The sequence below is a fragment of the Leopardus geoffroyi genome, chromosome E3 (genome assembly GCF_018350155.1).
Source record: "Leopardus geoffroyi isolate Oge1 chromosome E3, O.geoffroyi_Oge1_pat1.0, whole genome shotgun sequence".
In the NCBI taxonomy this organism is placed as follows: domain Eukaryota; kingdom Metazoa; phylum Chordata; class Mammalia; order Carnivora; family Felidae; genus Leopardus; species Leopardus geoffroyi.
The window spans coordinates 20021835-20034930 of NC_059340.1; the positions used below are offsets into that span (position 1 = coordinate 20021835).

The window sequence follows — 13096 nt, forward strand, 5'->3', positions numbered from 1 at the left end:
GGGGGTAAGAATACCCATCAAGATATGAATCCACAGATACACGGCCCCTGAAATATATCAGTATTACATTATGATGTATTGCAGAGCCAGATAAAACCTGCCCAAAGTCAAAACCAATGGGTCAGGAAAAATGTTGTGAAAAACCATGGTGATTTGGACATGCAGAATTAACCAAACTACAATCCAGTTTGGGGATACTTGGTAGATACTTAAGCTTTTGTAAGTTTAGGAAGTAAACATCCTTTTGATAAGGCCTACCTAGTTGGCTAGAATCACAATTCATCATGGTATGCTTCACTTTACCCAACAGGTATGTGTGTCCAAAATTGTTGTGTAAATCTAAGTTTTAAAAATAGTAATGGAAAAAGGGATCCTTTGAATGCTAAATCTAATCTTAGGGCAAATGCTTTCTTAAAAGAGAACAAGCTTTTCTTGTTTGTGACCAGTCTGAAAATTAACAGGTTCCTCTATTAGGCCACGATAATGTTCTAGGAGTGCTGACATGGTAACAGAGCGACAATGTAGACTTCTTGAAAATGGCCTACAGCAATAGTTCTCAAACTATCTTCCACAGACCCTAGGAGGAAGAGAGATCCACAAAGACAAAACTATTCTCATCATAATTCTAAAGCTTTTTTTTATTTACATCAGTCAATATTTGCACTGATGATGTGAAAACTGCTTGTGGCCTGAATCTCTACAAGGCAGCAGCACCAAATTGTGTTATTAGTCATTATATTCTTTACTACCACATACTCACTAACACATACTCACGATAAAACAAAACAAAACAAAAATCATTGTCACCTAAGAATATCCTTATAAAATAGTAGAAATTAATATTATTAAATTTCATTCCTTGAGTACACAACTTTTTAATACTGTGTGTGACAAAATAGGAAGTACACATCAAGCACTTCTGCTATGTGCCAAAGTACAACAGTTGATCCCAGAAAACACTCATGTGCTTGTTTGAGTTACCAGCTGAACTAGCCACGTATGATACTGAATGCCATTTGCACTTAAATGAACAACAAACTATCATTATTCAAACTTTTCTCAAATATATAAAAAAAAAAAGAGTCTGTCCCAAATACCCAACTGACAGTGTTTGTTGCCCAAATGAAAACTTGTTTCTTACTACCTTGAGTTTAACAGCTTATATGGTAGTTATATTAACAAATGTGATTTTTTTTTGATATCATAATGACATTCTATTTGATATTAATAATGGAATTTTTAAAATTTCAACATTTGGAAGATTTGTATAACTCAGTAAATCAACATTTCCTAAATGACAAACATTTAATGTAACAAAATCATACATGGGTAAAATATCCAACCAAAGGGTATGATAAACCAATGGATTTTAATACAAGAGTATAAAAGTTCACCAATATGGTTTCAGATGCCACACTGTACATAACCTTCAAGAATTACCACTTGCTAAGTCTTGGTGTAGGATCAAAAAAGAATGGTATTTGAAAAGGCAATTAAAATAGTCCCTGCTCCAACTATATATCTGTGTGAGGCCAGACTTTGCTCATATACATCAGCCAGAAAACACATGTTTGGTTGCCAAAGCCGAAATGAGAGTCTAGCTATTTTCTATCAAGCCAGACATTGAAGAGATTTAAGAAAATATAAAATAATGCCACTACTACTCTTCCTACTACTTTTGGGGGCGGGGGCACAAAGCTATGTTTCATTAAAATTATTATTTATATTCAGAAGTAATGGGTTCATTGTTATTTTTAAATAAGTTGATAAATGAATGTTTTAAGATTTTCTCAGCTTTAATTTCTGATATGGTAAATTTCACAGATCTACATAAACAACGCTCTTCTGAGGTAAGAGCATAAAGGAGTCCTGAGACCAAAAAAATTTGAGAACTGTTGTTCTGTAGAAACATTACATTGATCTTCCCACAAGGCAAACTGCAAATGACATTTTACAGTACCTCTGAAGTACAAAGGGCAAAGCGTCTTTTAAGCACACATCAGATTCAATTAAAAAAAAAAAAAATCCCACACTGCATTAAGTGGATATCACAAAGGAACAAATCCCTGTTAGTGGTGAAATGAGAAAACTGATCTGGATTCTAGCATAGACCCTAACAGTCTGTCTAAACATTAGTCCTCCTATCTTCAAAATGAGATCCGAGTAGCCTATTTTTAGATTGCTTCCCATGGTCGATTCTATGATTCTAATCAGGGACCTCTAAACAGTGGCCCACAGGCTCCATCTGGCCTTCAGACTGATTGGCTGTCCCGGTATTTAGAGAAGTGCCCCAGGAAAATAATAGGTTGGAGCCCGAGTGAGACGCTTTCCTTCCAAAAGGCGAATTGATTTTCAGTCGCAGCCCAATCCAGCCCGCCAGACTTGTCCCTACAGATATCTGCATTTGCAACTTCTGGAATGAAGGGCCTCTGAAACCCGTTTCAAATCTCAAACTCCGTAATTGGGTTCCAGAGGCAGAGTGTCTGGCTTTCTTACCCACCCTGCCACTTGTGGGCTGTTTGGTTAGGGGCAAGTTAACTTCTTTGAGCCTCAGTTGCTTCATTTGCAAAACAGGAGAACACTACTGACCTCAAAGGGGCTGTTCTGAAGCTTAACGAGGCGTTGCTTGAGAGAGCTTCCAGAGTTCCTGGCACTGGACGGTACTAATTATTCTCAGCAGAGCTCATAAAGAGAGTATGCCCTAGAATTCCCCCACCCACCTTACCAACTCCCTTTTCCCACTAGCTGACGACCGCACTCCCCAGGGTGACGCTTACTCCCGTACCAACTCCCAGATTGCACAGTTCCACATCCGAGGAAGACACACAGGACCCCCTCGCCCTCGGACTTCTACTTCTCCTTTCCACTCTAAACCTCTTCTGAGCCCCCATACTGTACCGGGTTCCTACACGACCACAGCTCTGCACCTTGGCCACACCACTGACCACTCCCCCCAGCCTCTTCTGGCCATCCCGGATCACTAAGGCTCCCTTTCCCTCAGACCGGAGGCCACCATGGGTCAGGAAGTGGTGGTCCAGGGCTCTCCGGCCTAGGATTCTGTCCGGGGAAGCCTCCGGAGAGGTGAAAGAATAACTGCCCGACCGCCCGGAGGGGCCCACGGACACTCACCGTCCATCCCTAGAGGCGGCGGTTCCGGGTGCTCGAACCGGAAGCGGCCCCTACACTGTTTGCAGTTCCCCTGGTTACTGCGGGGTTCCGGACCAATGGCGGTGGAGATCCAGGGACTGAGCCCGCCCCCAAAGGGAGTGACGTCGCATCGGCGCTCTGAAACTCCTCCTCGGATCTCTAAGTCCATCCCGCCTCTCAGGGCTGCCGAAGGTTGTGCGCAGGCGCGCTGGAGGGCCTTTCGTGTCCTGGTGCGCAGGCGCCGGGGGAGCTGCCCACCGAAGTAGCAATGGACGCGCTTGAGTCGTTGTTGGACGAGGTGGCCCTCGAGGGGCTTGATGGCCTGTGTCTGCCTGCGCTGTGGAGCCGTCTGGAGACGCGAGTGCCGCCCTTCCCCCTGCCTTTGGAGCCCTACACGCAGGAGTTCCTGTGGCGGGCCCTTGCCACGCACCCGGGCATCAGCTTCTATGAAGAGCCTCGAGAGCGACCCGACCTCCAGCTCCAGGACCGGTCAGCGGCCTGGTCCTGCGGCGGGCGGGCGAGAGGGCGGGCGCGGAGCCCGGGGTCCGATGGCTCTGGGAGGGGCCCAGGTTCTGACGGGAGGGGGTGGGAGATAGGAGTGGAGCCCGGGGAGGACCGTGAGTCGTGGGGCGGGGAGGGGCGGGGGGGGGGAGGCCTGGGTGTAAGGCTGACTGGGGGTTCCTCGGGCCTGGTAGAGCCCGGGCGTTCGATGGAGTTGAGGGTTATCTCACGATATCCCATTATGTCCGTGTGGGTGTTGGGTGGTGGTGAGCAGGACCGGCGGGATATTCTTCAAGTTTCAAAGAGTACTCTTCTTCCGTGGTGGTTAGGAGGTGAGTTCAAACCAAGGCTGGAGACCGATGAGTTCAACCACCCTTTCTGGGGCATTCATTCAGTGCTTGACTGGAGAGCCTAAGTCAATTAGACATCTGCATAACAGCAACCTTAATAATAATAATAATAATAATAATAATAATAATAATAATGGCTAGCATTTATGGAGTGCTTATTTTTGGCCTAGTACTATACCCTAAGATCCTGTTCTGGGAGTTTCAGGGGACTGAACTCACTTGATCCTCAGCAGTAGGTACTGTTATCTTCCCCATTTTGCAGAGGAGGAAACTGAGCCTTCAATTAAGTAACCTGTTCAACGGTTACAGAGATTATAAGTGACCCACGTGTTGATTTGAACCCAGGCCATCCGTCTGTAGAATCTGTGCTCTAAAGGCATATTGTGAGAAGTTCCCAGAGGTAATAGTGTCCAAAACAGGACTTAAAGATTGGATTTAGGTGGGCACTTGGCAGAGTATTCTGGACAGGAAACAGTACATGTGAAGCCTGCAGGAGGAGAAATATGTTAAGTTTGGTTGAAGTGTAGGATTGGAGGTGGGGAATGAGGAATAATGTTTGGCACTTAGATGCATGCTTGTTCTGAGCCGGGACTGTTCTAAGATCCTGACATAGAGTGAGTTATTTAATTTTTACAGAAGCCTTAGAAGAGAAAATCGAGGCACAGAGCGTTTAAGTGACTTGTTTAAGATCATCTGCTAGCAAGACCAGAACCCCCAATTTGAATCCACGAAGTCTGGGGTACAAAACCCACTCTGCCCTTCGCTCAGTTGGACTGGAGAGGGAATTGGGTGGTCTTTTAATCCACTTAGGTGGGAATCAGGGATGATTCCTCTGGTTCCTGATATTTGGGTACCTGAGTGAATACTGATACCCTGCCCTGTTGGTAGGGAACACAGAAGGGCAGCACAGTGGTTGAGTCTTGGGGGAGGTGGGGAAGATGTTGAACGTACTTTGAGACACATGGAGTTTGAAGTTCCTTTGGGTGACCCTAGTGGAGATTCTGTTTAGTAAACATGTGGCTTCAGGCGGGGCGGGGGAGGGGGGAAGCAGGCCAGAGAGAGGGATGGACCTGGACATGTGGAGTCATCCCGCATGGTTGGATGTTTAAGTTGCAGGCCAGGATTCTCCCTGGAGGCCTAAGACATGGCCCTGAGGTGCACCTACGTGGAAGGGCTGGATGAAGGACTAGGAACCTTCCAAGAAGCCTGGGAAGGTGCGGCTGGAGAAATGGAGGGTAGCAGTTCAGAGCGGTGTCCTGGCAGATGGGATTGGGGGTTGGAGGGTTACGCAGTGTAGAGATCACACAGAAGGCAAAGGAGGAAAGGGCCAATAAGCGGAAGTGGGATTTAGCCTCAACTGGACTAGAGCAGGATGTGAGCGAGGTTTGTAAGGAAAGCTTAACAAAGTTGGCTGACTGGATAAAGGAAGAAACCCAAGTCAAAGATGCCTCCATGACATTGATACGACATAACTGGGAGAGAGTGGAAAGGAGGGACTTTATTGGGGGCGGGGAGAGGCAGTTATAACTTTGCCTTTGATCTCCTTGAATTTGAGGCGTTTGGTAGACAAGCGAAGATACAGGGTCAGTGTTTGGAGGGAAAAGACAGGACTTAGGATCCCAAGGTGAAAATTGTTAACGTACAGGCACCAGATTTGAAGGGAAACCAAAAGGCCACGACTTGGGCCAGTAGGATGGTTCTGGTTCCAGCATTCAGCTTCTTAGGGTGGATTTGGGGGACCCTGGGAAGGCCTGTGTTCTTTGCGTTAAAAAGGCAGGAATGCTGCTCTAATCTGCATTTGCAAAGCGGGAAGACTTGAGTGAGCACATTCTCTCTTTCTCTCTGGTCTCAGCAGGAGGTTGTCAGAAGAATGTGGCCCAGTATGTACTGTTTCCGGAGCTGATTTGTGGTTTGGTATTTGTGCCTTCCCTCTTGTAGATATGAAGAGATTGACTTGGAAACCGGAATTTTGGAGTCCCGGAGGGATCCAGTCGCTTTGGAGGACGTCTACCCCATTCATATGATTTTAGAGAATAAAGATGGCATCCAGGGCTCTTGCCGGTACTTTAAGGAGAGGAAAAACATAACCAATGACATCAGGACCAAGTCTTTACAGCCCCGCTGTATGATGGTGGAGGCCTTTGGCAGGTAACTGATTTGCACCATCAGAAACTCATGGGAATCCTCCTGCTCTGAAGTCAGGTGCACAGTCAGAGCGCTGAGTCTCGTCAGCCCTTTACGAAGCCTCTGCCTTCTTCACTCGGCTCATTTTGCTCAGGGACCTGCCTTTCTCTTTCCCTTATGTCCACAGTCCTGGCACGGTTGGGCAGAGCAGGAGGCTATCATTTGGATCACTCTTTTTTTTTTTTTTTTTTTTTAATGTGTTATTTATTTTTGAGAGAGAGCACAAGCGGCAGTCGGGGAGGGAAAAAGGAGGGGGGAACAGAGGCTCTAAAGTGGGCTCTGCGCCGATGGCAGCGAGCCCAGTGTGGGGCTCGAACTCACAAGCCATGAGATCGGGACCTGAGCTGAAGTCAGCCACTTAACCACCTGAGCCACCCAGACGTCCCCTGGATCACTCTCTCGTAGGGACTGGGCCCCCTGCTGCCCAGCGGTCCTTTCCTAAGTCTCCGGCCGGACCCCCGGTTTCCCAGAGTGGTCCATTCCACCTGTCATCTTCTAAGCCTAGCCCCACTCCCACCTCCCTCCCCGCTTCACAGAACAGGGAGAAGCTGCCCGTGTGAGCTCTCCTGACTTCCATCTTCAACTTGCAGCTGTTACACATCTCTTCCTCCCCCCACCCCCACCCCCCAGCTCAGAGGTGGCCAGAAACCATGTCACCAGGACCAGGCCCTGTCTAGGGCCTCCCTCTGCTTCTCTTCCTCCTCCTCTGCCCATCCCCCTTCCCGCCCCCCAGCCCAGCTCCCTGTACCTCCTGCTCTTTCCTGCCTCTCTCAGGAAGCTCATCTTTCTCCCTCATTTTCTTTCTTTCTTTTTTTTTTTTGTTAATGTTTATTTATTTTTGAGAGGGAGGGGCAGAGAGAGAGGGAGACAGGATCCAAAGCAGGCTCTGTGCTGACAGCAGTAAGCCCGATGCGGAGCTCAAAGTCACAAACCTCGAGGTCATGACTTCAGCTGAAGTCGGATGCTGAACCAACTAAGCCACCCAGGTGCCCCTTCTCCGTCATTTCCAACTTTTGCCCTTCTGCTGGTGCTGTCTCCTCAGCCCTAACGTGACTCACACAGCTTACAACAGGACCTTCTCTTGACCTCAGATCCCCTGTGACCATAGATCTCTCTTTCTCTCTGCCGCTCGTAGGACCAAGCTTCCCAGAAGAAATAGCCACTCTCACTGTTTGTCCCCTTCACCTCTGCCCTCTCAGTCCCGATGTCTGACTTTATTACTTCACCGAAATCTTATCCCCGAAGATTCCTAGTAATGAGCCTGTGGACACTGTAGGGCCCTTAACCTCCTTGCCCCCTCCACCCCATCAAGGACTTGTAAAGCTTTTGTCCCATGGCTTCCTGCTTTAGTTTCCTGTTCTAGCCGATCCTTACCAGCTCCCTCATGGACTCCCCGACTTCCTTCCACCCCTTAAATGTTGGGCTGCTCCCCAGGGCTCTGAGTGCTCCCCAGGCGTCTGTCAAGTGCCGCGTGTGGAGTTACAGTAACCTCTTCCTCAGTGCGCCCAGAAGTCAGAGCATCACTCTCCTTCACCCCACACTTGCCTCCTCTTCCATTTCCTGCCCCTTTTGTGTCTTCCCTCCGCTCCAGAGGATTCCCACGCGCCTGCCGTATAAGACGCAAACTTGGGCCCCTTCTCTCTTTCTACGTTCAGCTGGCCACCGAGTCCTGTGGACTTGACCTTCTGACGTTTTCTCAAACGCCCTTTGGGCTCAAAATAGTACAATAGTCTCTTATCTCCCTTCTTACTGTCTCTCCTCTTCGGAACTTTCCACGCTGCATGGAACATTTTTCTCTAAGATGGACTTGCGGTGGAAAGTGCCTTGGTCACTCAGGACAGATATCTCAAGACTGGCCGCATGTCCCCCACAGACATGCTTTGTTTAGCCAGCATGGTGGTTTGTTTGTTTTCAATTTTACTTCATTGCTAATATTTAAAATCTGGATTTCTACCTCCTCTTAAAAAAAATTACAGGATCCATGGGGCGCCTGGGTGGCTTAGTTGGTCAAGCCTCTGACGGCAGCTCGGGTCATGATCTCCTGGTTTGTAAGTTCGAGCCCCACCTCGGGCTCTGTGCTGTCAGCAGAGTCTGCTTTGGATCTTCTGTCTCCTTCTTTCTCTGCCCCTCCCGACTTGTGCTCTCTGTCTCTGGGACTGTGATTTTCCCTTGGTATTTAGGCCAGAACCATGAGCCATGTCCCACCTAGTGCTGCCCACCCTGCTGAGTGGCCCATCAGGCTCCATATGCCTACCCTCTGCCCACCCAGCTCTCCCCCCCATAGCCCTCTCTGTGCTTTGGCCCGAACACGCCGGGCTAATCTGTTCCTCAGGGCTGCAACACATGTTGTTCCTTTTGCTTAGAGTCTTCTACCTTCAGGACTCCTGGGGGGCTTGGTTGGTTAAACGTCTGACTCTTGATTTCGGCTCAGGTCATGATCTCACGGTTCGTGAGATCGAGCCCCTATTCGTCGGACTCTGAGCTGACAGCGCGGAGCCTGCTTGGGATTCTTTCTCTGCCGCTCCCCGACTCACGCACACGCACACTCCTCTCTCTGTCTCTCTCTCTCTCTCTCTCTCTCTCTCTCAAATATATAAACTTAAAAATATTCTGCTTCAGATCTTCACATCTCCTACCCCCTTCTCTTCATTCAGCCTTGGACTTGGTTCCTCAAAAAGTATGTCCCTGTTGCCCAGACATCATCGCATTACTCACGTCAGTACCAAAAATGGTCTTCAGTGTTTATTTACGTCACTCTGTCCATACCAGACTGTAACCTTGAGGGCAGAAACTCTTGTTTGTTCATGGCTGTATCTCTAGGATCTAGACTATGCCTGGCACCACATCGGCGCCTGGGAGTGCATGTTGACTGATTGACTATCCTGTTGGTCTGGAAGTTCTAACCCCTGACCTGTGTCATGGCATCCAAACTCCCTGGACGGCACTGCCAGGCCTTTTGGGATGTGGACTCGCACTGACCTCTCGGGCTGTCCTTCCTTCTGCTTTCCAGCCTGCGACCCCACACCAGGCTTCCCGGCCGGGCCATTTGCCCCCAGGACAGGCGCACTGCTTCGTGCCTCCAGAAACTTGCAGGTTCTGCTTCCTTGCCCTTCACCGCCCCCAAGCTTAGTGCTCACTCAACATCCCCTCCTGTGAGAGTGTTCCCTAGTTACTGTGCTCCGTTCACACGCACAGCTTAGATGGAATTGGGCTCTGGACGTATGCCATTTCCTAGGTGCTCTCTGACAGCTGTCGGATCATAGCATAATCGCTCACTTTCTGGACTTCCTCCTCCAGTGGACTGTGAGCTCCTTGAAGGTGGATACCGCTTTTATCTATCTTGGCATCTCTGGTACTTTACATTGTGCTTAATCGGTATTTGACATCCTGTCTGGTGACCACACTCAGCATTTTAAGCCTAGCAGGAGTCCCTTAGTCAGCCAATTGGAACTGTCGGGACTATGATAGTACAGCGTAGTAAACAAATCTGAGCCTGTGTGAAAAGCAGCAAACCTGTTCCCCAGTTTTCCAGCTTTCTTTTCCCAGCTGATCTCTTCCAGTTTAACTTAATGAACCTGTTTTGGACGAGAGAGCAAAGGTCCTAAGTCTGTGATGTGCAGACACAGGAAGTGGACTGTCTCTTTCACGCGTGTTCGCAACCATTCCCTCTGAGGATGGATTCTGCCGACTTCCATGGCTCTACAGAAGACTTACTTTAGGTCACAAACAGTGTAAGGTTAAAAGGAAGACAACCTCTTCTTTCATCTTTGGCCCAGTTGGTGGTAGAAGTGAAACCAGCCAGTGTGGGGTAGGAGGAAGGAGAACCGTCCGTCTGAGGGATGTGATAGAAGAAATCCGTTTCTCTGCCGAGTCTCCATCACTCAAGTCTGAGACTCCACCCACTGGGCCTCATCTGCTAATTTAAGCTGACATCTTGGGCAGATTGGCCCACTCCATTGACATACTCTTGGGGTCCAAGCCCTGGAGCAGAGATCCCACGAGGGTGTGCTGGCAGAGAACCCCTCACTCACTCACTCCTTGGCATCAAGATCCCCCCACTCGGAAGCGCTCCCTTTCCCAGATGAATGCATCACTGAGGGTCCCTGTATAAGAACTCATGGGCTACCAACCCCTCAAATCTGGGCCAGCATCTAATTCTTCTTAGCTCTGCTGTTTAGACATCTAACCACAAGGCCTGTCTCCCATCACGTCACTCAGTCTGAAATGCCTTGCTAGGATGTATTCTTGGCCTCTTTATTATTTTCACACCTCAAGTCACTAGGAGGAGCTGACGATTCTTCCAGGGTCTGGTCTTCAACGGACTACAAATCCGCTGATTAGCCAGTTCGGTACAGACCTACCTCGTCGTCCTGCACTTCACAGATACTGCGTTTTTTAGAAATTGAAGGTTCGTGGCAACCTTGCATCAAGCAAATCTGTTGGCACCATTTTTCCCAACAGCATTTGCTCGCTTCGTGTCTCTGTATCACATTTCGGTCATTTTCTCAATATATTTTCTTTCCTTTTCTTTCTTTTTTTTTTTTAATGTTTATCTATGAAAGAGAGACAGAATACAAGCGAGAGAGGGGCAGAGAGAGAGGGAGACACAGAATCTGAAACAGGCTCCAAGCTCTGAGCTGTCAGGACAGAGCCCAGCGCAGGGCTCGAACTCACAAATTGTAAAGACCATGACCTGAGCTGAAGTTGGACGCTTAACCAACTGAGCCACACAGGCACCCCAATTTTCTCAATATTTTGAACTTTTTCGTTACTATATTTGTTACGGTGATCTGGGACCGGTGATTACAATTTGGTGAAGGCTCAGATGATGGTTAGCATTTCTTAGCAATAGTATTTTTTAATTAAGGTACACACATTGGTTTTTTTGGACGTAATGTCATTGCACTCTCAATACACTACACTACAGTATAGTATAAACATACTTTTCTATGCACCGGAAACCAGAAACTTGATTTGACTAGCTTTATTGTGATACCTGCTTTATCACAATATTTGCTTTCTTGCAATGGTCTAGAGTTGAACCCACAACATCTCTGAGGCGTGCCTGTATTTTTGACTCTGAAGCTTATCTGTCCAGTTCAGTAGGCTAGTTTGCTCACTTAACAAATACTCACAGAGCCCCTACTATGCACTACAATCATACTAGGCACTGAAGGTGTCCTAGTGAACAAGTCAGTACCATGTGCCTACTTTTATGGCACTTAAATTTGAAGGGAGGAGATGGACAAGAATGTCTGCCAAAAAAAAAATACATATATTACCTTTAAAAAAAATTTTTTTTATGCTTATTTACTTTTGAGAGAGAGAGACAGAGCACGACTGGGGGAGGGGCAGAGAGTGGGCGACACAGAACCCGAAGCAGGATCCGGGCTCCGAGCTGTCAGCACAGAGCCTGATGCGGAGCTCGAACTCACCAACCATGAGATCATGACCTGAGCCAAAGTCAGACGCTCAACTGACTGAGCCCCCCGAGGCATCCCCAAAATACGACCATTTTTAAGAGTGCCGGGTGCTGTGAAGAATATGGCAACGGCCAGGTAGGGGATAGCTGGGGCTAGACTTTCAGGAAGGCCCGAGGAGGTCATGTCTAAGCAGTAGCCCCAATGATCAGAAGGAATCCGTCACCTACAGATTCGGGGAGGATCCCGGGCAGAGGAAGCAGCTCATTTGAGGACCATCAGGGCCATGGAGGGTGCATCGGATGTACCAGGCCCTGCTGGGGAGTTTGGGCTTTGGTCTGAGTGTCCTGACGAGACCTCGGAGGGCACCACATAAGGAGAACACAAGGTTGGCTCTGTTCACCCCAAATGCTGCAGTTTGGACACTGAAACCGCCTTAATGGGGGGGATTGTAAAGCTGTAAGAAGCAGCACAAAATGATGATTCTCTAAGGTTCAGGGTTTTGTTTGTTTTTTTAAGTTTATTTATAAATAAGTGTGCAGGGGAGGGGCAGGGTGAGCAAGAATCCCAAGCAGGCTTCATGCTCTGCACTGAGCCTGACGTGGGGCTCGATTCCATGAACCGCGAGATCATGGCCTGAGCCAAAACCAAGAGTCTGATGCTTAACTGACTGAGCCACCCAGGCACCCCCTGTTTTTTCATATTTTCTTCAAATCACTTAAAGTTATTTCTTCTGTGTCGTCGTTTCTGATCCACAGGTGGGGAAAGAGACTGATCATCGTCGCCTCCCAGGACATGCGGTACAGGGCCTTGATAGGCTTGGAGGGTGACCCCGACCTGAAGCTCCCTGACTTCTCCTACTGCATTTTGGAGCGGTTGGGCCGGTCCCGGTGGCAAGGCGAGCTCCAGCGTGACCTCCACAGCACTGCTTTCAAGTGAGGGGATGATTCGCTTGACAGGGCTCCCTGATGATTGTGCCCTGCCCCCCAGCATGGGCCTGTTGACCTACCTCCTTCCCCTTTGCTCTCAGCCCTGCTACTGGGGCAGTCTGCAACCTATGCTGACTGGGAGTGCAGGGCTTTGTGTATGAAGAGACCCTGGAGTGACCCTATAATTTAGTATCTAAACCAGACATTTTGAGAGTGGAGAGTGGGGCCCCAGGGCAAGGCCAAGGCAGTGGGCATAAATTGGGACCGCCGGGCAAATCAGGATGTATAGTCCCCTAGTTATTGGCCACTACAGGATTGGGCACCTGTATTTGATGGTGTCATCGCTAACCCTCATTGTCGCCTACCCCACCGTCCGTCCCTTGCCCATTTCCCTGGGCCTCCACCCCCATCCCCCATCCGCCTCTGCCGGGGACCTCGGCTGTGCTCTTAGGCTGAGGCATGGCTGTTGTTTTCAAGGCCGCTGTCTCACAGTGACTGTCGTGGTAGAGTGGCCGGGTAGGACTAGCCAGTGCTACAGTGTGTGTCTAGCACTGACGTTCAGGTG

At 48.7% G+C, this 13096-nt stretch overlaps 2 protein-coding genes across 6 annotated transcripts in view; one reads left to right on the forward strand and one right to left on the reverse strand.

Annotated features, from left to right (window-relative positions):
• LOC123589121 (katanin interacting protein) overlaps positions 1 to 3331 on the reverse strand; it is a 193283-nt gene extending 189952 nt beyond the window's left edge. For 3 of the 5 annotated variants that reach the window (XM_045460776.1, XM_045460774.1, XM_045460778.1), the window contains exon 1: positions 3130 to 3331. In XM_045460776.1, coding sequence (XP_045316732.1) covers positions 3130 to 3316 — 187 coding nt within the window. In that variant the 5' untranslated portion in view covers positions 3317 to 3331. The remainder of the gene's footprint in view (positions 1 to 3129) is intronic. The other 2 variants (XM_045460777.1, XM_045460775.1) reach the window with 2 other exon arrangements.
• GTF3C1 (general transcription factor IIIC subunit 1) overlaps positions 3293 to 13096 on the forward strand; it is a 75079-nt gene continuing 65275 nt past the window's right edge. Inside the window, exons 1-3 of the mRNA XM_045460773.1 lie at positions 3293 to 3636; positions 5937 to 6146; positions 12361 to 12537. Coding sequence (XP_045316729.1) covers positions 3416 to 3636; positions 5937 to 6146; positions 12361 to 12537 — 608 coding nt within the window. The 5' untranslated portion in view covers positions 3293 to 3415. The remainder of the gene's footprint in view (positions 3637 to 5936; positions 6147 to 12360; positions 12538 to 13096) is intronic.